The sequence below is a fragment of the Cebidichthys violaceus genome, unplaced genomic scaffold (genome assembly GCF_023349555.1).
Source record: "Cebidichthys violaceus isolate CVI_PGR_0920_01 unplaced genomic scaffold, fCebVio1.0.p SCAF_17, whole genome shotgun sequence".
In the NCBI taxonomy this organism is placed as follows: Eukaryota; Metazoa; Chordata; class Actinopteri; order Perciformes; family Stichaeidae; genus Cebidichthys; species Cebidichthys violaceus.
This window is the reverse complement of record NW_027176340.1, coordinates 2205479-2232307: the sequence shown is the minus strand read 5'-3', so window position 1 is coordinate 2232307 and position 26829 is coordinate 2205479. Positions and strand designations below refer to the sequence as shown.

Sequence of the window (26829 nt, the reverse complement as noted above, 5' to 3'; positions counted from 1 at the left end):
CAGTCCTCTTGTTGTCGTAAAAGTTTGATTATTTCGGGAACAGGTCAACCAAGAGACAACTCCGCATGCTTCCCAACCCCATGAGCCTAGTTGCCAGCACGACAACAAGAGCCCTAACTGTAGGATGCGGTGCAGAAAGGCCCAGCTGATCGGACAGCACAGCGAGTCCTTTGTTGGGTGGGAGACCGATGGGACATAGGAAGAGATTCAGCGGCGATATGTACCGAAGGTAATGAAGTTTAAACTAAAGGGAGAGATGCGATGAGCGCATACTGTTTGTTGCTGAGCAGCAGCTGTGTGACTCTACATTTGTACAGCTGAGTAGAAGCTTCATTGTCTCTCAGCTCAAAAGGCAGCTGCACAGTCTGCAAGCCCCATCAAACTATCTTTCTTTCATTTTGTGCCTTCATCTTATTCAGGCCTTTGTTCCGCAAAGTGAAAAAGTTGCATGTGATAAATGGCTCCAAAATGAAGCACATAGACACTATTAGTTAACTATTTACTGAGAGACAAAGGCTCGTCAAGGGAGTTCTGCTTATTGAAAATTAATTACTAACCTCTACGACTAAACATTTGACTTTTTACTCTCAATTTACCTGGTGGTTTTGTAAACAAACAAATGTATTTACCTTAAATGATCCCAGAAGCTGCAGACTATTCTCATAAGAATGAGTGTGGTGTAGTTTAATAAGAATTGATTCAACACATTTGTTTGTATCGCCCAAAGTCTTATCTGTTTGGATCATTTTAAGTTTAATCGCCCCTGAATGCAGGATGAGTCATCAAACGACTGAAAACCGTTTTACAGAAAATAAAAGACTCCGATACCGATTTGTTGACAAGAAATAAAGGAATAAAAACCTGATTAAAACTGTGAAGAAGTATCTTTCATTTCACTGGGACTTTAGTGAGCTTATTAAGAGGTGCTGGTAGGTGCATTGTGCTACATTTGTTTCCTCATTTCCAGTCTTTAAGCTAAGCTAAGCTAACCAGCTTCTGTCGAACTATTCCTTTAAATGTTAAGTCTACAAATTATTAGAAAATTGTAGAATGAGTAATTTAAGGTCTTAAAATGTCATGTTTTTGCCTGAACAATTGTCCAAATCACAAAGACATCCACTGGACCGTGACATGAAACTGATAGCTTCACATTAAATTCAATTAGTGCGACCAAAATCTAAAATTAGCTCCAACAAGCTGCAGCTTTGTGGGGTTTTTTTTCAGAGCAGTCATTAATCACATTACTCAACACCGGGGCTGAAATACCACAGGTCTCTGGGTGGATTCCCGCGAGTTCCTTCACTGTGAGACCCGTCTCCTTGGATACCGTGAGTCACCGCTTCTATGACGTCACCGGGGCTCGAGTAACGAGCGGAAAAGCGCGCGTAAAATGTCTTGCGGGGAAACAGAAGAGACCCCACCCAGCTGAACGTTTACACAGCATGTGTCCAAATGAATGGAAATAGTTGCGGATTTACCGCAGTCCTCAGGACCTTTTGAGAGGCTAAACACCAGACACATACGGGGACTTCATCAGCTGGTTACATAACGAGCTCATACCGAACCAAAGACTTACTGGAAAGTACCGAACAGCATGTAGGCTGCGACAGATAAGGAGGGATCCGGGAAGATATATGAGGACATGAACTGGCTATGTTACTGTTTCTTGATTTCCTATGTGACAATTTAGAAACAGCCTCATACACAGTGGATTATTAAAATATCTCAAAAAGGAGTCACATCCATATTAGGTTTTTACTATCGGCCTCCAAGTTAAGAGATGCACAATCTGAACATCTGCTTCTTGACTGTAGAAATCCTGTTGACATGGATGATTCACATTGAAGATTAACACATTCAAAACTTTAAGGAAGGAAAATGTCACCAATCCAGTTTTGACCTTCTGAAATGTGACTAAGTTTCAATCTTTGGTGTAAAACAAAAGATGTATCAAATATCTTATAGAACAATAATACAACATGTCATAGGGAAAACAACTACAGGTAGATTTGGAGCTGAATCTACTTTTCATTTGTTTAACTATCAGTCATCTTATAGTATTTATTGCTAAAATAAATGCAAATTAGGCCAGTGGATCAAAAGGAGAGCCGTGCAGCTCAAACCAAACAAATTGCAGCCTACAGCGACGGGCAACAGAGGACTCAACTAAGCCCACTTTTACTCACCCCATGTCATGAGCCGGTGACTGTGACCTGGACCATGACCTGTGACCTTTGACCTGTGACGCTCCTAGATGGATTCTGTAGGAGTGCTTCTTGTAGGAAATAACGAGGAAATAAATAGACAAACAAGGCAGGTCTTTTGTAATCAACCGGTTTCTTTAATTGAGAGACCATTTCACATTGTATCAAACAAAAGAAAAATAATGGAGAACTTCAAGAACAAAAATCAGTCTTTTTTTTCCCTTCTAAATCTATGCCAGTTTTGACTCTTGGATGCTTTTATTACAGCCAACCGTTGACAGATGGAAACCCTCAGGGTGAAGTAAGAAAGTAGCACATTGAAAACAGACAATCAAAAAAGGAGAGAGTCTTATAAATCATCCTGATCCGCACTAAAAAAATGCTGGCATTGAAAAAGAGCAACTACTCACACTATGTCAAACTACACAGTACATTCATTGACAAAAAGCAAAACTCTTAAGAGTAGAATTGGTGAACTGGAATGCTGGGTGGCCCCGACTGTTTCAGGACAGACTAGGTGGACTGAGGTGAGGCGTCACACCTGCACACACCCACTCAACGTCTGTGAAAAATAGAACATGTAAAAGGGGGGGGGGAGACACTAAAACGCTTGATTGTTAAAACAAAACAAAAAAGTCAACACAAAAAAAAAAAAAAAACGGCGACGCGGCCATGTTGAATTCCATCATCTGAAACGGCCAAGCCTGTACAACCGTTCACCTTCAGCTCCCTTCACACCCGGCGGGTGTTCCTCTACTTTCTGTCGTTAGACCTGGAGCGACTGGAGAGAGTGAAAAAAACAAAACAACTATTAACGCTAGAAACAAATACAAGTCCAATGAAAAACTCTCAGCAATACCACAGTCAAACAAACGAGACTGAGGCTCAGGATGGGGACGCATGGGACTCTCAGTGGTGCACCGTCCTCTAGAGAAAACCAAGAGCAGACGGCTCTGTAGGAGAGTCGTGTTGCTACGCCTCGCATTAAACTGTCACATCTCTGTCAGGACACAAGACTCGGATTATCTTCAGATAGCTCAAAAGATGTCCGTACCTCCTTGATCGGGAGAAGGACCGTGAAGGTTTATGGTTCCTGTCCCGGGAGAGGGACCTCTCCCTCCTCCTGTCTCTGGAGAAAGACCTGCAGACACCAAACCATCCAGTAAACAGTTACCATGTTTTCTACACGCTACCCGGATGCATATCAGAATCCACATTTGGGGTTCAACTGTGAATACCAGACCTCCTGGAAGCTACACACCTGCTTCGACTGCGGCTGAAGCTCCTCCTGCGTGGGGATCTGCACGGGGAAAATAGAAACATGTTAAGAACATACACAGACGCATCGACCCCCTGTAGAGCTCCACACTATCCCAATACTGTTCTTACATGGGCCTCCTTCAACACAGCCCTTTGTCTAGCAGTTACTCAAAACGGAACTAAAAGACTTGGATGTTTTTTGTTTTTTTTCCCCCCCCAGGAACACAATTATCTCAAATCTGAAAAAATAGAACTCACTGACAATGGACCTAGTGCATAAAGATGGCAGGTGCTTAAAAAAAATGATCTCTCACCTATCCCACAGTGCGTTGTGCATCTATGCGTAAAGTCAGCAGTGCAAGTTTAGTTTACTCATTTGGAATGGTGGAGCTGTGATTAATATGTGAGATTTTTTTTTTTTTTTTTTTTTTTGTCATGAGCTGATCACAAAATGGGAGAGAGCTCACAAGCAACATTTGCTCTATCGGAGGATTTTCAATGCTGCACTGTGGACCGGCCACGTTGTGTGGGGATAAAAAAGCACACACACGGAGGGCCACCATCTGTATGAAACTGGCCCACTGGACCCAAAGGGAGCACATTAGGAATTGGAAGCTAATATCAAAAACACACACTATACTGGTCGCTGGGAATAAGTCTGGAGAAGCCACCAGGCTAAGATCTGCTAAAACCAACCATACAGCACAACAACAAAAAAAACAAACTTTTTATATTAATTTGGGGGGGTTGAGGAGAGTTTTGATTCGTTGTGACTTGATAATTCTGCTCAGAGCCCCAAGAAATACCATACAGATGCTTGTCTATAATGGAAATCTCTGGAAATGTCAAGTTCCAGACATATGCTTTAAATAATTAATAAAAACAACCTTTTCAGACCAGCTGTCTCTTCACTTTCAAAACTGTAATCAGCAGTGTACTGAATGAAGCAGGAAAACTTACTAGTATTTTTGGTTTTCAACAAGCTAGATATGACGAAAGGGAGGCAGACTGCCGGCCGGGTAGGTAGAATTGGCTGAATAGGACAGGCCAGATGCTGCAAGGTGTTTAGGTGGCAGGCAGATGGGGGCTGGCTGTGGCTTTTTTTCCTGCTTTAATTGGTTAGCCGAAGGCTGCTGTTGGTAGGTTGTAGACTTTTGGGAACGTAATACGCTGATTGGTCGGGAATGTGAGGTGGGCCGCTGCAGTTTGGATTAAGGTTGAAGGAGGAGGAGGTTGAGAACGGCATGCTGAGGAACCAATGGGTTGGTGCAACTTGACGACTGGCCATGCCTGGGTCATGTGACAGCACCAGCCAAGCTGATTGGTGCACGATGGTCAGCAGTCACATGATGCTGAAAGAGGACTAGTTGATTGACTCAGAGGATGGTGAGAGGAGGCATGGTGACGGCTCTGCAACGGGTTTCATTCTTATTAATATAGATGAAAAATAAAAGCATCCTCAAACAAAAGGAAAAAATGCATCACATTTGGCACTTTTATCCCCCCAAAATTTTAAAACAGATTACACTTTTTCTGAGGACTTATGTCATCCTATTTCACACTCCTATTTTGTCATTTTTAAGCGTTAAAACCTTTGGAGAGTGCACATATGTACACTTAAAACTAAAGAATAAGTACCTAAAGCAGAGGTTTTACAGGCCAGATTTAAAAGATGCATTTGCAACACAAAGAATTCACTACATGATCTAGTAACTTCTCCTATTTCCATGTCATATTTCATTTGGTTATGAAAGTCTATCTGTTCGACTCCCTACGTAAATAATATCAATGAAGATGAAACTAATCACAAAATGTATAAAAATCAGCAGAAAAGATAAAACACTAGAAATTCCCACACTGGAAAAACATAAGCAATTACCAGGAACTATACTCTGGGTAAGAGAGCGGAACCAGTAAGTCACGAGCAGGAATTAACAACAACAACAACGTAGAACATTATGCTGTCCCTGCCGGGTCAAGGTCAAATCATAACATGGGTCACCTTCGTCTGGCTTGTGGGCTACGCCGTCTGTAGTCGTCTCTGTCTCGAGGTCGCCGGCTCCACGGAGGAGGAGCGCCGCGGGTGCGACTGCGCTTCTCACCGTTGGACAGCTCTACCCGCACCCGGCAACCACACAACGTCCTGTAACATAATCCAGTTATCATCAACCACCACAGCTGTATCAAGATGAATCCTGTTATCCCCCCCCACTGCATCTCAAAATGATTTAGATGGCTGCCTGCCTACCTTCCATCGAGCTCTCGCACGGCATCAGTAGCATCTCGAGGATCTTCAAATTCTACAAAGGCGAAGCCCGGAGGGTTCCTGGCCACCCAAACACTGCGGAGAGGACCGTAGTAGCCGAACGACCTCTCTAGCTCAGTCTTGTTTCCATTGTTGCCCAGATTTCCAACGTAGACCTTGCAGTCAAGAGGACAGTCACGATGCATGACCGGATCTGAAAAATAATTTTAAAAAAAAAGGAAGGAAGTTGATTATTAATGCAACAGACAAATAGATTCTCCATCAAAACAGAACCATTCTCAAGTTCCATTTTTTTTTGTTAATTTATCTTAATGGAACACTAGTTTACAATCGGATCTGACAAAAACAGCTACGCTAATGCAACACACAGGACCCATAGCAGCAGATATAACACACCTTACACCACTGTGTTCTGTTATATGTGCAACGTTTTCTTGTTGTTAGTTGCTGACTTAACGTGACATGGAGAACATATTGTGTACACACATCTAACGTGTTAAAATGTTGAGCAACAGAAAGACGCTCGGCCTCGAGTTTATTAGCTTTACAGGAAATAGTACTCCTGCAAACGCTAGTTCCGCTAATACTGACCCGTTAGTACCGTTAGAGCTAACGTTACTAAAGTACCAGGATGTTGTATGCCTGAGCGGCTCAACCGTACATCGTTGCCTATGCCCCGCCTTTAAAATACTAATAATAGTGCAATAAATGGTTCACATTCAGCATTAGATTGTGTTTGGACACTTTGAAGCTAACGGTAGCTAGCGGCCTTATAACGGTAGCTAAAATGGCTGTCGCCTTTCCGAGGCCTACTCCTAAGAAGCAGCATTCTGCTAACAACCACAGGAGTCAAACAATAGCATTGGATTAAATTGATGCGATTAATCCGACGCAAATGTGGTATTCTTAAAAAGTTTCAGCACAAGCACACAATTTAGACTTTCGTTCAAACTCTACCGTTTTCGGTGGAATTCACAGACCCGACTCTCTGCGCTTCTCTGGCTGGTTTGTTCCTCTCGGTCATCGATGGAAAATGGCGTGACGGAACGTACGTTAGTCAGTTGGTAGATTGCATACAGTCTACGGTAGGTTGACTAGAGGGCGGGGAAACGTTAAATAAGTATTTCACCTCCGTAAATATGATCCGTTTATGGAACTAGTCTGCCTGTGCAGTTTCACAAGTGCAAATGCGTTTGAAATTGGTGCTACATGACCAGAGAAAAATATAGAAGAACGGGCTGTAGCATTTTTGTTCAAAAGGTAAATAAACTACAACACCCAAAATGCACTGCGATCGTTGCCACTAGCGCCACTCCCAGGCCCACCAGAGTATGAACCACAGTTTATGGTGTGAACCTCTCTTCTCACCGCATGTATTAAAAATGAACGCTTAATTGACACCGCAAATAACTCTTTTTAAAAAAATATATATATGTAGCCATTTTACGCACAAACTGTATGTAGAAATGGACTACAGCTCTAGGCCGTGTGTAAACAGGCACAGTGTAAATATAGTGAGAACCAGCAGTGTCAAATCGGTTTATTCTTTAAATCTGCGTGCAAAAGCTGAACAAAAATGATGTGCTTCCTCATCCACACCATGTCATGATTTATAGTGGTATGGTAGTTAATAATTTGCAATCTCAAGGTAAAAGTAAAAAGGGCGCATGCGTAGTGGATGAGGATTCCAGCGATTACTACGAGTTTAATGCTGCTTTTGTAACCGCTGGGAAATGACTGCTTCCACGCTATACCCATACACACAAACAATGAAAAGGTTTTATTTCCCTCCAAATTGTGAGTATACATAACAGCTATAGATTCATTCGCGAGTGCAATGTTGACGGCTGACATCCAAAACACATACAATACATTTTGTTCTTTGTTGCCCCACTCACCTTGAACGCAGCCGTATATATAAATAGACTGTAACGCCCCCTCAGCATGTTGGGTACCGCCCACAAAGTTACTCAGCCAGGTGACAGCTGAGCCAGCAGGGACTCAACTCAACGCAGCATAACACACAACATATCGACATCTGTCAGCAACAGATCAGAGGGGAAGACACCCAGACTTTAGCCCCATTGTTGCTTTTACTTACAGTTATTACATGTACGTAATTTGAAAGCCTCTCTCGCGCTCGTTGTTGGAGAGTAGTTAGCTAGCAGCGCGAGGACATCGTTGACGTTAGCTCTCTCCGACGTGACTACCAGAGGGCATTGAACGGTGGTTGTACCTCTGACCGGAGACACCGTCAGACAGACACCGTCAGCATGTCGGATCCGGCCGTGGAGCTGAAGCTGGAGGTGAAACAGGCCAGCAAAGAGGTGAAAGAGAGCGAAAACGTGGCGGAAAAATATTCAGCAATGACCGTGAGCAAGAATAGCGAAATGACCATGGGAGAGCTGTCGTCCGCCGCCAGCGCGGTGCCCACTCACAAGCCAGTTAAAAAGGTAAGACCGAGTGTGTCACACGTGTGTGTGTGTATATATACACACTGCTTTCAGTTCGTTCGATGTAGTAGTTAGAGTACCTCATTTATCTGAGGTATTCGTTCACGGGGTCACGTGTACCTCAATAAATAGGGTTCACAACAGTATACTGAGCAGTAAGTAATGTCCTCCAGTCCTTTTGTAAATAAAGGAAATGGACTTTATCTCAACCTTCCCTTTGCACGCTTAATGCATTTAACGTATCTTTTTTTTAGCTCATTTTAAGAAATAAAATATACACACAAATAATCATCCACACGTGCATTGTCTCTCAATCTGTGTTGCAGATTAAAGCCGATATACACAAGGTGAAACTGCAGAGACAGACGGATTAATATTGTGTATGAAATATAAGCCTATGTATGTTATATAAGCTACTATTGTTTTTCTTTACCCCGGATTGTGAGGTAGTACAAAGAGACAGCTTTCTATATGCCTAAAAGTATTATTCAATCATAGGAGATCAGCAATGAAAAGTGACATCACCACTGTCTACATGTGTGCGATGAAGAGGCTTGAAGGCGTCTTTGTAATCCTCAGTCACTATTGTGCTTCTTAACAGAATAGACCGGTTCAGTTTATCCTGTTAGTCACAGTCTTTGACTTCCTTCCCCACATCCAACTCAAGGAAACAACGGAATGATTTGCTCCATGTAACGCTCACAAAAGAGGGATGTTAACTGACACCTTCGAGGAAGGAGGAAGAGTTGCACCGTGAATTCTTGGGGGTTTGGAGCGGAGAGTATTTGTACGCCTCGTTTAAGTTGCAGTGGACAAATGAATAACTTGACTGTAACTGGAACTCTGTCACATGCAAAGTCTCAACACCCAGGATTGATTAGTCAGCCTGACAGGCTCACTAATAGAAGGGTTTCACATCCCCATTGTCCTTCAGGGAGGAACTTCATAATTACAGCAACTGTGAGCTGGCAATTCTACGGATCTCAAAAGAACAAGTTTTGATTTTATTTAGTTTGGTTGAATAGTTTAAGGTGTCTTCGTGCTAATCCAGTTAACATAATTATTCACATCAGTTTGTATGATCCTTGTTTCCCAAAGCTTTAATCCTGGACACTAGAAACAGCGACTGCAATAATTAATTCATTTGTGGCTCAGGGGATACAGGGTCACACAGACATGGTTCGCTTCTGTTAAGGTTGCAGATGTTTAGTATGTTCTGTATTTAATGTCTAGGTATTGATGGTTAGGTTAAGTTTCAGCCATCTCACACACACACACACACACACACACACACACACACACACACACACACACACACACGTTTAAACATTAGGTTCATTAAAGCATAATATAAATACATAAAACACACACCGACTTAAACATAAGTAACATTAAATATCATGTAAATACATTGAATATTAATATAAATGCTTAAACCAGCTCTTATAAAATAATTAGTGCTGGGCAACAATTACAATTTTTTAATTGCATGGTTTTTTTTGCGATTAATCTCATTGTTATATGCAAAATTCAATAATGAATTCAAAAGTATAATTCATAATAACGTGTTAATATATTCAGATTGTCTGATTTATTACCGTTATGTTCCCATGCGCTGATTCTTTATAACTCAGATTCTGTTGTTTTTGCTGAGACCAAAAAAAAAGTCAAACAAATCTCGCCTTTCACGGTGAAGACAAACATTCTTATAAACCGCTGAGGTGTACAGATTTTCCTGTTGACTTCTCCATACCTGAAGTGGAGATAACGCTGCAGCACCTGGACCATTTGTTTTTCTCACTCGTGTTGCTTCGATGCATGCAAAGTTCCTGTCAACAAAAAGAATAGCTGACCATGCATAAAAAGCTAGGTACAAAAAGCACCAGTTCCTTCCTCCTACACACACACACACACACACACACACACACACACACACACACACACACACACACACACACACACACACACACACACCCTGAGTATGCATTAACTACTCGTATGGAAGCAGAAACTTAAAGAACAAACAGGTGATGAAACTACACTCTAATTAGGATAGTAGTGTTATAAGTGTGGAAATCAATCAATAGTTACAATTCAATCAACGTTATTATACTATAATACATTCAAATATAATATAATATGTTTCTCAGGTAAATGCCAAATGTCTGCAATGACTCACTATAAGCAAACTATTTCCAGTAGGATTATCATTATCACATGTTTTTCTGCCAAGATCTTAATTTTTCTCAGTTTCAGTCCTTCCTCTTTTAATATCTGTAAGGAATGGTTGTGTCGCGTTTCCAGCTCTAAAGAGTCTAAAGCAGAACCTTAATATGAGCTCATACGTCGCTCATGATTTGTATCCGTTGGAAATAACTTCAGTGTAAAGTTTTTTTTTTTTTTTTTTTTTCCTTTGTAGCAAATCCAGTTTGTGGAGGACAAGCAGGAGTTCAGCAGGTTCCCCACCAAAGCAGGCCGTCGCTCCCTGTCCCGCTCCATCTCTCAGTCATCCACAGACAGCTACAGCTCCGGTAAGAAGGAGCGACGCCAAGATAACGCTTGACCTCCAGTCTACAATTTAGTCTGCGGTATAATATTTTGCATGAATAAATGACTTGTCTTTGATTCAAATAAAAAAATAAAAAAGAACCCGTGTTATTATAGGTGTTAGCTGAACTTTAGAGGGGTGAAGGGAGATCTAAATTCATCAAACCACCTTTTTTTTTGTTTTCTTTGATTTAGCGAGTTCTTTGAACGCCTTTTGGCTCCTTTTTTTACAGCGGCGTCGTACACGGACAGCTCTGACGATGAGACCTCACCGCGGGACAAAACCCAGGTGAACTCCAAGGGCAGCAGCGACTTCTGCGTCAAGAGCATCAAGCAGGCTGAATTCGGAAGACGTGAGATTGAGATCGCAGAGCAAGGTGAGACGCGGCCGGGTCAAAGTCACCATTCTTTCTCGAATGTTGTCTTCTTAATCTAAATAATCCGTCATATAAGATTCAAACCAAACATCCAGAATTTAGATAATATCTGTAAAGTTGTCTATTGAGCAGTTTTTTTTTTTTTAGCTAGTGCCATTCTAAAATGGAGGGCGGTGATAGAACTTGAGTTTTGTGAGATTGTCTTTGCATCATCTTCTCTCATTTTCAGATATGTCAGCGCTGATCTCACTCAGGAAGAGAGCGCAGAGTGAGAAACCGTTGGCAGGTGCCAAAATTGTGGGCTGCACTCACATCACCGCCCAGACGGCAGTAAGATCTCTCTTCTCTGAGCGTCAACGGCCCCAAAAACAATGACTGCAGTGCGACGGCGCCTCTCAATCAGGACAGGCCCGTTCACCGGTGAACGGATCCGTCTCATTTAACCCCCTTTTTTTTTTGTGTTGTCAGGTGCTGATCGAGACTCTGGTGGCTCTCGGGGCTCAGTGCCGCTGGACTGCATGTAACATTTACTCGACACAGAATGAAGTTGCTTCTGCTCTGTCCGAGACGGGTAAGCGGCAAATACGCTGAAGAACATTCCGTCTTTTTGGAGCTCAAACGCAGCGACTCGCTTTTTACCTGTAAACCATCCTGGTGGATAATGTTTGTGAGGTTGAATACTGGCAATGGACACTTGTTTTTAATCCCCTTACTAACACCAAAGTGTGGACACACACATTTTATTTGCACTTCACTCCGAACATGTTTATAACAGACCGTATGATTTAGTAGAAAGTGTTTTTCCTATGTGAGCACGTCTTTTTAGAACCAAGGATACCGTTTGGAAATGTTTAATAAACTCTTGGAAACAAAAAAAAAAATCCGCCCCGCAGAGATAATGGGAACGCATAAGATTTGGCATTTAGTGAACGAGCAGCACCACTGCAGCCTTTTATCTGTGGTCGCTATGTGACGGTTTAAGTATGCACTAAATATCCACCGAAGGCCTTTCATGGTCTGACAAGCTGAGGTGTTACAACAGATTAAGGAGTAGCTCAGTGGACGTCATGCTTTTTTTTTTTTTTTTTGAGTTTGTGTCTACTGCATAGTTTACTACACACTGAGTTGTTTTATGTCTGGAAAAAAACCCCATACATTTTCATGAAGCTATAGGGAGCTTAGAAAGCTTAAATGTCAACCGCCGTTGTAATCGTCTCTCTTGGGCGCTGTACTAAATGACACCTTCACAAATACGTACTGTAGAGTTATTACCATTAGAACCATATTGGGTCTGTTTTCCTGAATAATTCACCGTCACAGTTTCAATAACTTTGCACTCAATCTCCGTCATATGTGCAGCCCAAAGGCAAATACCGGGTTATTGATGTCAGAGCCCTTCGAGATATTACCCATCTGTTTTGTTTCAGGTGTGGCGGTGTTTGCCTGGAAAGGGGAGTCCGAGGATGACTTCTGGTGGTGTATCGACCGCTGCGTCAACACCGAGGGTTGGCAGCCCAACATGGTACACGGGGGGGGAAAGTTTGTTTTTCCAACTTTAGCGAGGGGACGGTTGATCTAGCAACAGACTGTGATATGTGAACGACGCAGGCAAACAAATGCCTTTTCAAATCATTTCAATTAATAGCTATTTGTACGTAAACGTTGGTCACTTGTCTGTTAGATCCTTGACGATGGAGGAGACTTGACACACTGGATGTACAAGAAATACCCCAGTGTATTCAAGAAGATCAGGGGCATTGTGGAGGAGAGTGTCACTGGGGTTCACAGGTGATTTACCGCTGAATAGATATACACGCTTCCTCTAAAATAATTTAGTGACGCAGCCGCAGCGACGCGCGCACACCGGCGTGAAGGTAAAGGCTTCTACCTTCCTGTTTCTTGCCTCTCCTCTAGGTTGTATCAGCTGTCTAAAGCTGGGAAGCTGTGCGTACCGGCCATGAACGTAAACGACTCCGTGACAAAGCAGAAGTTTGACAACCTCTACTGCTGCAGAGAGTCGATCCTGGACGGGTGAGTCGGCGTAAAGCTTTCGGGTATTTGGTTGTTGGAAGGCTGAACGATAACAACGGCGAGCCGATGTTGAAACTCCGGCGCGCTTGTTTATCGGACGGCTCGATAGTGACTGAGGTTTTCCCCCCACAAAGCTCATGATTTCAAAGTAATTACTTGATTATCTTGATTATATGCCACTTGCAAATAATTAAGATTCACAATTCATTGTTCAGATCAGTCACGTTACTTTTTCCTTCACTCCTGAGTGGGTTATCGGCTGCCATCAGAGCTTTTTTGTTTACTGCGACATAAAGGTCAGCCGGTCCAAAAAAAAAGATCACGTTTGCATAACATCTGTCATTTTATTTATTTATTTATTTATTTATTTTTAAAAAGCTCTCGTCCGTGTGAGGCCCTTCTGCTCTCTGGACTCTGCTCAACGCTGAGCCAAACATCCGGAGAACACAACTATTGCCTTTTATTACCGTCCTGTTAATCATCACCATCATCGTATACATAGTGTAGTGCTCTTTAACGACGTCTCCGTATCGAGTCAGTGCTTTCTGCACCGACCGTTCATGATGCATTGCTGCTCCTTCTGATTAATAATCTGCCAGGTCCACTGATGCCTTGCAGCAGGTGTTCCATTGTGAGTTACCACCCTAACTGTCGGCATCGTTAGACTTTTACATTCATGCACTGGGATGTTTAAGGGAACCGATGATCTGTTTTTAATAAAGAGATTTTATTCAAACGGACTGGTTGTGTTATCCACAACTGTGGAACTGTCACAGAACTTTTACTGTAAATCAGTGTAAATATGACATAAAAGTGCTAATTTTGTGCCTCCGAACCTCTCTAGCTTGAAGAGAACCACAGATGTCATGTTTGGAGGCAAACAGGTGGTGGTGTGTGGGTACGGTGAGGTGAGATGCTTCTTCTAACGCTTTCATGCCACATTAATCTCCCATCATGTAGCTGTGAAAAACATTCAGGATGCTGATGATGATGCGTTGTAATGCTAATACCTCAGACAAACGCAAAGGCCGGGGGACTCGTAACGCAGACAGCTGCCATCCTATTTCATTGGACAATATGTACTGTGTCTGACTGTTGAGGCTAAAGGATCAAAATCTGCAGGACTTGATAGGATTGTGTTAAGAAGGCTTGTTTTTAAATACCGATGAGAGTAATTTCTTTATCAGGGTCATTGTAATAATTGGCATATGCACCTCCCACAGTGTCTTGTGTCGTGTTGTCTTCTGCAGGTTGGAAAAGGCTGCTGTGCTGCTCTGAAAGCTCTGGGTTCCGTCGTCTGCATCACGGAGATCGATCCCATCTGTGCCCTGCAGGCCTGGTGAGGAAAACGAGGAGTGGGATTATGGTGATCCAAGCTGAATGTCAAGAATGTACATATAAATAGGACAGGCAGCGGGATGGATGAACGCAGCGCAGCCAGCTGACCGTGTTTTGTTAATTATTCAACAAGTGAGACGACTGATGTTCAGCTTAAACTACAACGCGCTGCCTTGAGCCGACGGGGCCTCCGGCCCTGCGGCCGAATGGAGTTGCGGTGTCGGTAAATAATAAACAGTGTCCCGTTTTGTCACCGGAGCGGAATGCTGAACCTCTGTTCTCTTCAACAGCATGGACGGATTTAGGGTGGTCCAGCTGAATGAGGTCATTCGCCAGGTTGACGTCATCATCACGTGCACCGGTAACGACGCTTCAAACACTGCAGGTGTTAACTACTCAGTGGGATGTGCTGACGTGGGCTTACATCATCCAGCCTCTCTATCTATACCTTTTTCTGACGTAACAAACGTCTTTTTACGTTTGCACCGTTCCTCAGGGCCCCGTGCTAATTATTGTCCTTGTGAGGCGGACGATGTAAGCTGACCGACGGTGTCTTTCTGTATTAGGGAACAAGAATGTGGTGACCAGAGAGCAGCTGGACCGCATGAAGAATGGCTCCATCGTCTGCAACATGGGCCACTCCAACACCGAGATCGACGTGGTAAATTGCGCCACGAGGGAAGAATTCAAAAGTTGAACCGTCCTTACGGACTGGATCGACGTGTCTTTTGAACAGCGGGCTTAAACCTGTCCTCGCATTGCAGGCAAGTCTCAGGACTTCCGAGCTGACGTGGGAGAGAGTGCGCTCTCAGGTGGACCACGTGATTTGGCCTGATGGCAAGCGGGTCATCCTTCTGGCTGAGGTAACTGGCTACACATGTGACTCATAAGTACATTTAGCATGTGATGTGTTGAATACATTTTTTTTGTCTTTTTTTTTTTTGGTGGAAAATGTAATATTCGCGTGCTTGACTTACTAGCAATTTTAATCAACTAAACATCAAAACAATGAATACAGTACATAACATATACTTGCACAGAACCGCTACTTATACAACATACAGTGACCAAGCAGTCCATTCTCTCGCTACGTTTTGTTGGAGGCCGACGCCCAGAAACGCCCCGAACACGGCGAAATAAGAAAACACAGGCAGGGGGCGCCACACGCTTCTCGTGGGTCACAAGTGATGATTGAGAGAGATTACTTTTATTGTAATAACAATACTGCCTTTCCTTACTTTAATCATTTTTGATGGTGCTGAGTAAAAACGGTCAATAAGTACCAAAGACTTGAAGTCTCTTACACTGAGTGACTGACATGCTTATTTTTTTTTTTTCCACGTTGTCTTCTCCCACAGGGACGTCTCCTGAACCTGAGCTGCTCCACCGTTCCGACCTTCGTGTTGTCCATCACAGCCACCACTCAGGTACCTGTCGACGCCACCGGACACCCCCTTGCAATAAGCGGTTATCGCTGCCGTCCGCTCAGAACGTTCATACTCTATTCTATCGATAATGTGCATCCACGTTCAACAGCTTTACCTACCCATGTTTGTGTTCAGGCCCTGGCCCTTATAGAGTTGTACAACGCTCCTGAGGGACGATACAAGCAGGATGTTTACTTGCTTCCCAAGAAGATGGGTGAGGACGTATACAGGCCGTGAACCTGCAGTATAAATCTGTAGTAAGATCTCTTTCTCACTGACCCATATCCATTCATTCCAGATGAATACGTCGCCAGTCTGCATCTGACCACTTTTGACGCCCACCTGACGGAGCTTTCCGACGATCAGGCAAAATACCTGGGCCTGAATAAGAACGGCCCTTTTAAACCCAACTACTACAGGTACAATTCTGCAACTATAGAAAACCAAAAGCTCCGAAATAAATACTGCATTTGCACGCTGTTGACATTTAGCACATCAAGGCGTTTCCATAACTAAACTTGTTCTTGGTATTCACAGGTATTAGTCTGCAAGGGAACCGCAGCGCACCTAAATGTGAAAGGCTACCATCACCTATCCCTAAGACGAGAGAGAGGTTTATGTGTTCTGTTTTTTTCACACTCTTCACGTGATACACGGCTTATATCTAGTTGTATTTTACCGACCGCAGCAGGATTTGCTTCACTTGCTGCTTCCTTCAGAACATGAGACCCAGTCAGCGCACCTAAATATATATATATATATCACTTATATCTGCACTTCAGTTTTATTTTCAGTTTTTCTATTATTACCCGTTTCCAAATCTGCTGACCCCTTGGTTATTTTAGAGTTCTGATAGATATGGAGTAGTGGATCAATATATTGTGCCAAATGACTGTGACGGGGAAAGGTTAACGTTGTTGTGAAATGCTAACGGTTAGTTGTGTGACCTGTTGAAACCTACTCGAAGCGTTTCTCTCGATTTTTTTAAACATTCATTTCCTCCACTCGAGGAGGGATTTAATCTCCTCACTGAGTTGTTAGCCTTTGTTTCGTCTCTCCCATCAACCTTTCGCATTGAACCGTTTGCAGCCGAGAACAAAGTCGAGCTCCGCTTGTATTTCTCAGGAGCAGGTGAACAAAAAAAAAATAAAAAATCGCCTCTTTAGTTTGTCAGGCGACGAGACACTCGACTCCAATTAGGTGTGGATGCGCGTCCGCTGGAGGTGTAAGTAGGCAATTATTTGCTGACAAACGAGCCATAACAGCTTGATGATCTGATTGTGAATCAGAGCTGTGTTTCTGTGAGTTTGTTTCTGTCCCCCAGTATAAAAAAAAAAAAAATCATCACCTAATGCAGCTTGAAAGCAACGTGACGGCGTCCGCTTACTTCACACATTCCGTCCACAGCATGGAGAAGAAACGTCCTGTTCTCTCCTATCGTCCACATTACGTCTGGGCAAAAAAAAAGCAACTTCGGTACTTTTTTTTTGACTACAGCAAATCTATTTTCTTGAAGATATGTGTCCATGTATGAGGTTTTTAGTGTCTGGTTAGAATAGTATCTGCACCTCAGGGCATCCAAATATCTCAAATTTATAAATATATTTTTTACCAGATCAGCACTGAAAACTTGGTGTCTATGTCTAGTCTCACTGTCATTCTCATTACATGATCATTTACAGTACTACTGTAAATATTGGTTGGAGATGTTGATACTGATGTTGATACTGTCAGCACATTTGCCTTGGCACGTATGTTAGCTTTACCTTCCGTCTCATCTTGCAGTATTGCACCATTTATTATAGCTTTTCTAACAACACCATATTTAGTTAGGTTTCGTGATGCTTTTCATCGTTCAAAAGGCTAAATTCTCTATATTTACTTGCTATATTTACCACAAATCTGTGGCCACATTTGTTAACTTAGCTGAGTGTGCCGGTAGTAGTTGTGTCACGCTGAACTTATAGCTTTTCGACACATTTCGACATGTTTATGTTTATCACGCTAGTGGTCTGTGGGCCAATCTTACTCCAAACCGTTGACAGTACTACTGTCCTTGCTGTTGTTCCACATGTGTTTCATCACCCTTCACCCAACCTTACCCACAGAGTTACAGGTAATTCCTGTATTAAATTTTTTTTGTTACTTCCTCCTGCTGTTTAATTGTATAGTAGCCCACGGGATGCTATATCTGTGAAGCGCTTTCATCTTTGCACTAGGAGCATTTAAAGGCGTCGGAGCCAAGAACATTCAGTGAGGACATCATTGCCAGCGAGAAAAGCGACGTAACCATGGTTACTGGTCAGTTGACAGTGCCTTGTGACTCACTTAGTAATTTATATTCACATGTACACTTGTGTTCTTCTCGCAGGATGGCGATGTGCCCGACGTGGTTGTTGTTCTGCAATATACAGTGATAGCTATGCAGCAGAACATTCTCCGTTTTCCTCTGTGTTTCTCCTCCAGAGGTGGAGAACATCTGTTCCATCTGTGTTTCCCATTACTCAAAGCGTATGCGTTACTGTAAGATGACTGACAGATTCTAGACGTTAGTGGGCAACATTTTACGTTCTGTTGATTTGATTTTAATGTTTCATCCCAGTTTGGTTTCTTGTAACAATCGGGCATTTATATTGGTTACTTAAAAGATGCCTTTTGTATGTTTTAACTAACAATCGAGTCATTTTACCCTAGTTTTGACTCTATTATAGAGACAAATGAATGTGTTATTACAAGAGCAAACGGCTTGACTCTTGTCAAATTGAAATAAATAAGCACCACTGTGATTTGACTGTTAATTGTTTTGAAGGGTTTTTTTTGACATGGAGACGATCTTTAGTTTGAAGAACATAATTTCGGCAGTGTACACGCCCTGTTAAACTTCTGTGCACAGTTCCCTTTAATAAAATGCTGTTTAAATTGAAAAATGACTCATGATGCATCATTTCACAGACGTGATTAGTGTTGGGCCTCACCTACGAGCAAATGCATTGTCTACAGCGGGGTTGCACAATGAAATTCAGATTGTAGTCCCATTTTAGTACGTAAGAAAAACATGTTTTTATTTAGCCTATTTCAGTTTCCTTAAGAAATACAGCCGTTAATGAGCTTTTGTGTGTGTGTGTGTGTGTGTGTGTGTGTGTGTGTGTGTGTGTGTGTGTGTGAGATGTAATTACTGTATAAAGAGTAATTACATGAAAAATATAAAAAATGACGGAATACAATCCAACTCTCGCGGACGAACCATCCTCTCGCGAGAGAACACCCCCCAAAAAAAGATGGACGTCGGTGGGAACAGCGGTGGGCTTCCTGTAAACAATAAACAGAGAGCGATGCTACCCAACAAAGCCAGGGGAGAATTTACCCGCAACCCAAGAAAAGATTCAGAGGTACGTAAACAGAAGTTTTTAAAATTAATTTTCAGCTCACTAATCCTAGCAGACGAGGCCTTTTCTGCTGCTTGGACACAACCATAGGCTAACGTTAGCTCTGTCAGGCTAGCTTAACTACCCACTTCTCATTTGACTCGGCGACGTAAACGAACAGCAGCAACTGCGGTTCTTGAAAGTATTTCCAGTATAGTACCTATATGTGTGCGGTGTTTCTCTTCTAGTTCATTGTTAACGTGTGTTACGTTGAACAGTGAGGTAGCTTAGCAGCGGCTAGCTAGCTGATGCTAGCTGATAGTAGCTAACTGTTAGTCACAGGCCAGACTGAATAGTCCAGCTGCTACCTGTTGAAAACGGAATCTCCCGAGTCCTGGTTGCAAACGGGCTTCTTCTTCATAACGTGTATTAATATAAGTTGATTATATAGTTTCATAAACACCATAGAGCCCTCACATACCTATAAAGAAAGCACAGTGAGCCGGTTCATTCTAGCGTGACAGTGGAAGGTTTATGCCGTGTTCGTCTGCTAGAAAATCACTTCCAGAATTCCTGTTTTCCTGTTTTGACCTCATGTATCTTTTTAATTCATTCAGACAATATAACACTCAAACATATGACGTAAGAATGTAAAGCTAAAACCACTGTAAATGTGATCCAGAGGGATGTGTCTATGTGCCACAAAGTGATGCATGATCAACATCATTGCGTTGTTATTATTATGGATATTATAGTTTTGTGTTATTATTCTTAATAGTGCAGCTGGTCCTGTGGCTTTGGTTTGAACTATGCTGTGTTCTGTTAGATAGTGTAACCTATAATTGTCATATATTTATATCTGTAATATAATGTTTATCTGTCAGATGAATGCAGTTTGATGTCAGGTTATACTCTATAGTAATTCTTTCTTCATTCATAAGGGCTTAACATGTGTCCTGTGTTGTGTACAGGGGCTGTCTGAGTCTCCAGACATCGAGTTTAAATATGCTGACACAGACAAGTGGGCCGCAGAGCTTTCAGGTGTGTGTGTGTGTGTGTGTGTGTGTGTGTGTGTGTGTGTGTGTGTGTGTGTGTGTGTGTGTGTGTGTGTGTGTGTGTGGTCATCATGGACTTTGAGGTTTCCTGACTCCTATTTGTTCCTCTGAATTTCATTCTTGCAACATGTAGTGTGTTCAGATAATGTATATGTTTTATGTGTATGTTTCAGAGCTGTACAGTTACACTGAAGGACCAGAGTTTACTCTCAATAGGAAGTGCTTTGAGGTCGAATTCAGAACACACGGTATGTAGTTCAACTTGAATACACTCGGTCAAATCTCAATGAGTTCATAATAAGTCATTTATTACGTCGTGAGATTAAGGATTAAGAAGGCATGTACATTTTGTGGCTTAGTTTCAGATAGGAAGTGGACCGAGCTTGATGCCGCTCAGCACAGAGCTCACGCCATGCGCCTGCTGGACGGTCTGGAGGTGATTGCCCGGGAGAGGAGGCTGAAGGCTGCCAGAGCCATTCTTTACATGGCTCAGGGTAAGTCCGCATCACTTAAAACTGGTTCAGGATGCAATGATTTTGTACACGGTGAACCTTTGCCGTGAGGGGCATTGATCACAATAGCAATCTGTGGTTGTCTCTTTGTATATATTTAACTGCGGGGCATTTTTGTTTCTTCTCTAGGAACCTTTGCCGAGTGCAGCTCTGAGGCTGAGGTGCAGTACTGGATGAGATACAACATCTTTCTGCTGCTGGATGTGGGCACCCTCTCTGCTCTGGTGGAGCTGCTCAACATGGAGATTGAGTATGTTCTCTGTCAGTTTTCTTACTTTTATTCAAAAGCGATACATCGTCGATTTAGAAAAAATCATCTTCAGACCAAAGTGAACATAACAAAAATATGTGGGTTGGCTTTGCAAAGCTCCAATTTTATACATCTTCCGTTAAAATGATTATAGTGAAATGATCTGCATCAGAAGAGTATAAAACATTCGTATGTATCCCTTTCAGTAACAGCGCTGCCTGCAGCAGTGCTGTCAGGAAACCAGCCATCTCCCTTGCTGACAGCACAGACCTCAGAGTGCTGCTCAACATAATGTACCTGATGGTGGAAACGATACAACAGGATGACCCAGCCGACAAGCCCGAATGGAAAGTCATCAGGGAAACCTTCAGAGCAGAGCTGGGTAAGTTCCACGAGTGTCAAGCGCTGCAGTCACATCACCGGTAGAACTATTTCTAATCGAACTCTCTAATCCAGGATCTCCTCTGTTCAACAACGAGCCCATCTCTGTCATGCTCTTCGGCATGGTGACCAAGTTCTGCAGTGGTCATGCGCCTCACTTTCCAATGAAGAAGGTGTTGTTGCTGTTGTGGAAGAGCATACTGGTGAGGCGCATGAAATGCTTCCACGTGATCTCGCAACAGCGAAGTATTGTCTGACGTCGAGAGACGAATTCAGATCCTCTCTCTTCTGTTTCAGTTCACACTCGGAGGGTTTGAGCAGCTCCAAAGCATAAAGGTCCACAAGCGTGAGGAGCTGGGTCTCCCCCCTCTCCCGGAGGACAGCATTCGAGTCATCCGCAGCATGAGGGCCGCTTCTCCCCCTGCGTCTGCGTCCGACCTCATAGAGCAGCAGCAGAAACGGGCGCGCCGCGAACACAAGGTCGACGTCACTGCTAATACTGATTCGACTGAGACGTAAAAAGAAAAGAAACCGCAGTGCAATCACAGCCGAGAGGCAGCTTAAGTCTCAGTAGTCGGGGGTACTTTTGGACGTGTCCACGCGTTAGTTTAACTCTGACTAACGGAGGTTTTAGGTGGATCCGTAACAGAAAGAAACCTCTTCAAAGAACTGGTGTTTTTACGAAATTTGCCCAAATGTGTTTGGTTCCAAAACTGCTAAATTTAGTATCTGAGAGACCAGTGATTACATTTAGACATTAACTGATGTAGTAATCTGTACATTCTACCTGATTATGCCTTCATGCTGCCAGTCCAAGCCTTCTTTGTGCCACTATGTGTACATATTGAGCATCTCACTTCTCCACATTCAGCAGCTTTTGACTCTTTTCTTTGTGGTAGTTTTGCATTCCCCCCCCCCCCCCCCCCCACTGTCTTCGTGGAGCCCTGGACACAGCTGCGGGACATTCTGTCTTCTACCCGTCAACGTCCTCCTTGTCTCTCACACAGGCGTTGATTAAACAGGACAACCTCGACGCGTTCAACGAAAAGGATCCGTACAAGGCCGACGACTCTCGCGAGGATGAGGACGACAACGACGACAACGACAACTCCATAGAGGCGGAGACCTTCCCTCTGGAGAGGGACGAGGTGATGCCTCCGCCCATTCCGCACCCTCCGTCAGAGAGGGTGTCCTTCCCCAAAGGACTGCCGTGGGCTCCTAAAGTCAGGTATTCATTGATTCCTTCCTTACGTACACAAATCAAGAAAGCACCGTAAGAAGATCGAGGTCTTAGTTGTCTTGACATGATTGTTTTTTGCTCCAACAGGGAAAAGGATATTGAAAATTTCCTGGAATCAAGTAGAAGTAAATTTATTGGTTACACACTTGGAAAGTAAGTTTGCTCCTCGTTGGCTGTAATTACAAATTAACCTGAGACTAATGTTTCGTGCTGTGACTGCTGAGTTTAACCTTGTGCATGTCTCGCAGTGACACAGACACAGTCGTTGGTTTGCCGAGGCCGATTCACGAGAGCATAAAGACGTTAAAGCAGGTATTGCGTTTGCCTTCCACAAATTTTTGCATAAATTCTGTTTCATACGTCGAGGATATTCTAAATGGCAATCCTGCTGCTACATTTACACATCTCAAGTTTTCATCCTTTTTTTTTTTTTTTCCCCAGCACAAGTACGTCTCCATTGCTGAGATACAGATTTCAAAGGAGGAGGAGTTTCAGAAAACCCCTCTGTCTGGAGTAAGTGGAACCAATTAGTAGTTTACGTCTTTACTCTTTCTTCAGGTTAAGGAGAGCAGAGCTTTTAAGACCCATCTGTCTTGAGGGTTCATGGTAACATATCTTTAGGTGTTTCACGTCTCTTGTTTTCTCCCTCCTCCTCCTCCTCCTCCTCCTCATCAGGGTGAAGAGGAGGTGGAGATGTCCTCCACTGAGCTTCTCTATCAGGGAATCCTGCCCAGTTTGCCTCAATACATGGTTAGTGCTGTTTGGGGTCGGGTTCATGTGTGACTCGCGTTACAATATGATATAATAGAAGCAGCTCAAATGCAAAATGTTACAGCATCAAGACAAAAAAGACGATTTGGACATTTGACACGATGTCATCGGACTGTAACTGTCTCTCTGAATGTCAGATCGCTCTGCTGAAGATCCTGCTGGCCGCAGCTCCGACTTCCAAAGCCAAGACGGACTCCATCAACATCCTGGCAGACGTGCTGCCGGAGGAGATGCCGTAAGTGATGCAGGCGCCTCTGAAAGGGTTTTAACAGCTTGGCCCGGTTCGTCTCCGGTGCAACATCCTGACTTTAGTAACGGCTTTTGAAATGAGTCAAACGTCTGCTTTGCTTTTGATGTACAGATTGAAGCTGGCGTAGCCGAAAGAGTTTTCATAAATGAAATGTGAACATTAAAGAGATGAAAGGTTGCCTGACCTCAATAGACCGCATCACAGTGAAAGACTTTGTAGGTCATAGGTCAACTTGACACCGGTGCTCTCGCTCTGCAGGACTACGGTGTTGCAAAGCATGAAACTTGGTGTCGATGTCAATCGGCACAAAGAGATCATCGTGAAGGCCATCTCTGCCATCCTGCTGCTGCTTCTGAAGCACTTCAAGCTTAACCACGTCTACCAGGTACAGACGTCAGGATCACATGTCGCCCGTATTAGATGTTTCCTCTTGATCTCATTATTTATTTGACTTTGATAGAAGTTAAATGAATAAATATGTCTTTGTGTGCTTGTCTCATAGTTTGAGTACATGGCTCAACACCTGGTGTTTGCCAACTGCATCCCTCTCATCCTGAAGTTCTTCAACCAGAACATCATGTCTTACATCACAGCTAAAAACAGGTACTTTCGGGGCCTCTTTAAATGGCGAAAAAGCACAACTTTCATCAGCAGTAAATGTAATTGAAGGGTTCTTAAATGGCCTTTATTTCAATGTGCTTTTTTTTTTCCTTGATAGCATTTCAGTTCTGGACTTTCCTTATTGTGTGGTGCACGAGCTCCCGGAGTTAACAGCAGAGAGTTTGGTGAGTTTTCAGTTGTTTCATAAGTTGTCACCATCTGATAAAGTAGAGTTTTAAGTCAAAAGTAGAGCTGAAGTCATCTTTAATGTGGACGTTTTGTCTTTTACAGGAAGCGGGGGACAATAATCAGTTCTGCTGGAGGAATCTGTTCTCCTGTATTAACCTGCTGAGGATCCTCAACAAACTGACCAAGTGGAAGCACTCCAGAACAATGGTGAGCTCCGTTCTCATCAAAATAGCATTCATCGCGACAGATCAGCGTCGCGTTTCCCCACAAAATTGCTAAATCTTAAATGTTTCGTTTCGTCGTTTCCCTCCCAGATGCTGGTGGTGTTCAAGTCCGCTCCCATCCTGAAGAGGGCGCTGAAAGTCAAGCAGGCCATGATGCAGCTTTACGTCCTCAAGCTGCTCAAAGTTCAGACCAAATACCTGGGCCGCCAGTGGAGGAAGAGCAACATGAAGACCATGTCGGCCATCTATCAGAAGGTCCGACATCGGCTCAACGACGACTGGGCCTACGGGAACGGTGAGTGTGAACGCAAACGAGTAGCCAGCATGTACACACTCAGTTCATGGAAGCTTCTGTTCTCATTACACTTTAATGTGTGTGTATATTATAGAATGTTTTGTAATTTGTATTATTGGTCTTAATTAGAGTGGACACACTTAGTCAACTGACAGAAAATCACTCGTCATCAATTCAAAATGAAGGTGGCAAAAAAAAAATCTAATTTGTTTGGGTTTAGGAAATGAACCAAACTATTGACAAGATGAACGTCAGATTATTCCGTAGTGAAGATAATCGTTAGTTGCGGTCCAAGTCAAGGTCAGAACCAAACGTGCCCTAACCCATGACCCGCCGTTGCTCGTGTCCCGGAGCAGATCTGGATGCCCGTCCCTGGGACTTCCAGGCCGAGGAGTGCGCTCTGCGGGCCAACATCGAGCGCTTCAACAGCCGCCGCTACGACAAGAGCCACATCAACCCGGACTTCCTGCCCGTGGACAACTGTCTGCAGAGCGTACTGGGACAGCGGGTGGACCTGCCCGAGGACTTCCAGATGAACTATGACCTCTGGCTGGAGCGGGAGGTCTTCTCCAAACCCATTTCCTGGGAAGAACTGTTACAGTGAGAATCGAGGACTTTTCTAATAAAAAAAAAAAATAGAAAATCAATCAGGAGTTCAGACAAACACCGCCGGTGCTCTCAGCATTAAGCTTCACGTTGTGAACGGACTGAAGGTGACGGGTGGGTTTATTTGTGTAAAGGAGAAGGTTTAGACTTACAATCATCATGTTTTAACAATCCAAACGAACGCTTTACGTGAACTATTGAGACTGTCCCCCTACACTAATGCCTCCAACACTTTAGAAACAGCTTGATGGTGAATCCAGCTTTAAATCTTTTGCTCCACATTTGGACTTAAACCCCCGACTAGCTTTACGTTCCTGTGCGGGTGTTTGCTCCGTGTGCCTCTTACCTGCTACGGGTCAGTAAGTTTGACCTTGAAGCACTACATGACAGTTTGTTCTTCGTCTTAAAAGAGATTTATTTGGAATGAATTGGAACCGTTACAACTCTAACTCGACTGTTAATAGATATACCACTCCCTTGTACATCTCACGAGTTCGTCTTCTTCAGATATACACGAAAGGAGCGGGGCTTTCTTTTTAGTCTTAATCGCTGTTTGTACAATTTTAAAAACGTATTACTTTTGAGTAGTTATCACGTGAAGAGGACACTCTTCCGTTTCATCGGACTTCCCCTTTGTTGTCGCTCTACATTTGCAAATGATTTGAGTAGTATTTGCATTATTCTGGGTTTGTCATCTGACACACCTTTTTACTCTGGGACCATGGAGGGAAACCATTTCAGACCCTCACTGACCACCGGGCTGGATGGACATGACAACACAGCCTCGATTCAACTCATTAGCATCTTAATCAGCTCTGTTGTGTGGAAGTTTGCACGCGTTAACCTGATGTGATTGTGGGAAGAGTTGTGTGATTTATTTTTTTTGAGATCGGGGCTTTCTGAACTGAACGGGATAACGCCGTTACATTTCCAGTTTGCTCTTGTCTTTTTTTTTTTTTTTTTTTTTATTCTTTTAAACTTTGTTATTTTTGTTTTGTAAGAAAGGTTAATGAAATGAGAACACGTGTAAATTGTGAAACGTATTTATCATGGCTTTGTCTTAGTTTTACATAAACTTAAATACTGTAATAAAATGATACTGTCATTCGTGTAGCGTTTGTAAAAGATCATTTTATTTGTATTATTGTGTTTGCCTGTATTTGACAGTGGCAGTAGAGATACAGACAG

At 43.1% G+C, this 26829-nt stretch overlaps 3 protein-coding genes across 3 annotated transcripts; 2 read left to right on the top strand and 1 right to left on the bottom strand.

Annotated features, from left to right (window-relative positions):
- Nucleotides 1–2318: 2318 nt before the first annotated feature.
- On the bottom strand, nucleotides 2319–6976 carry srsf3b (serine and arginine rich splicing factor 3b). Its single transcript, XM_068711972.1, has 6 exons — nucleotides 6688–6976; nucleotides 5713–5923; nucleotides 5467–5607; nucleotides 3466–3504; nucleotides 3259–3345; nucleotides 2319–2985 (listed from the first exon to the last, which is right to left on the bottom strand). The coding sequence occupies exons 1-6, from the start codon at nucleotides 6752–6754 to the stop codon at nucleotides 2958–2960; spliced, it is 573 nt and encodes a 190-aa protein (XP_068568073.1). The 5' UTR covers nucleotides 6755–6976; the 3' UTR covers nucleotides 2319–2957.
- Nucleotides 6977–7689: 713 nt separating this feature from the next.
- Nucleotides 7690–18830, top strand: LOC137873661 (S-adenosylhomocysteine hydrolase-like protein 1). The gene is made up of 17 exons (XM_068711971.1): nucleotides 7690–8183; nucleotides 10603–10714; nucleotides 10964–11107; nucleotides 11337–11437; nucleotides 11576–11678; nucleotides 12535–12629; nucleotides 12789–12895; nucleotides 13022–13138; nucleotides 13983–14046; nucleotides 14389–14477; nucleotides 14767–14837; nucleotides 15043–15137; nucleotides 15241–15339; nucleotides 15835–15903; nucleotides 16039–16117; nucleotides 16202–16322; nucleotides 16441–18830. Exons 1-17 carry the CDS (start codon nucleotides 8004–8006, stop codon nucleotides 16445–16447), a joined length of 1653 nt encoding a protein of 550 aa, XP_068568072.1. The 5' UTR covers nucleotides 7690–8003; the 3' UTR covers nucleotides 16448–18830.
- A 350-nt stretch (nucleotides 18831–19180) lies between these two features.
- strip1 (striatin interacting protein 1) lies at nucleotides 19181–26754 on the top strand. The gene is made up of 20 exons (XM_068711968.1): nucleotides 19181–19292; nucleotides 20240–20309; nucleotides 20497–20571; nucleotides 20683–20817; nucleotides 20965–21085; nucleotides 21292–21467; nucleotides 21542–21669; nucleotides 21764–21946; nucleotides 22474–22694; nucleotides 22794–22859; nucleotides 22955–23018; nucleotides 23148–23219; nucleotides 23382–23456; nucleotides 23615–23712; nucleotides 23986–24112; nucleotides 24230–24330; nucleotides 24446–24512; nucleotides 24619–24723; nucleotides 24831–25035; nucleotides 25392–26754. The coding sequence occupies exons 1-20, from the start codon at nucleotides 19182–19184 to the stop codon at nucleotides 25637–25639; spliced, it is 2448 nt and encodes an 815-aa protein (XP_068568069.1). The 5' UTR covers nucleotide 19181; the 3' UTR covers nucleotides 25640–26754.
- Nucleotides 26755–26829: the final 75 nt, after the last annotated feature.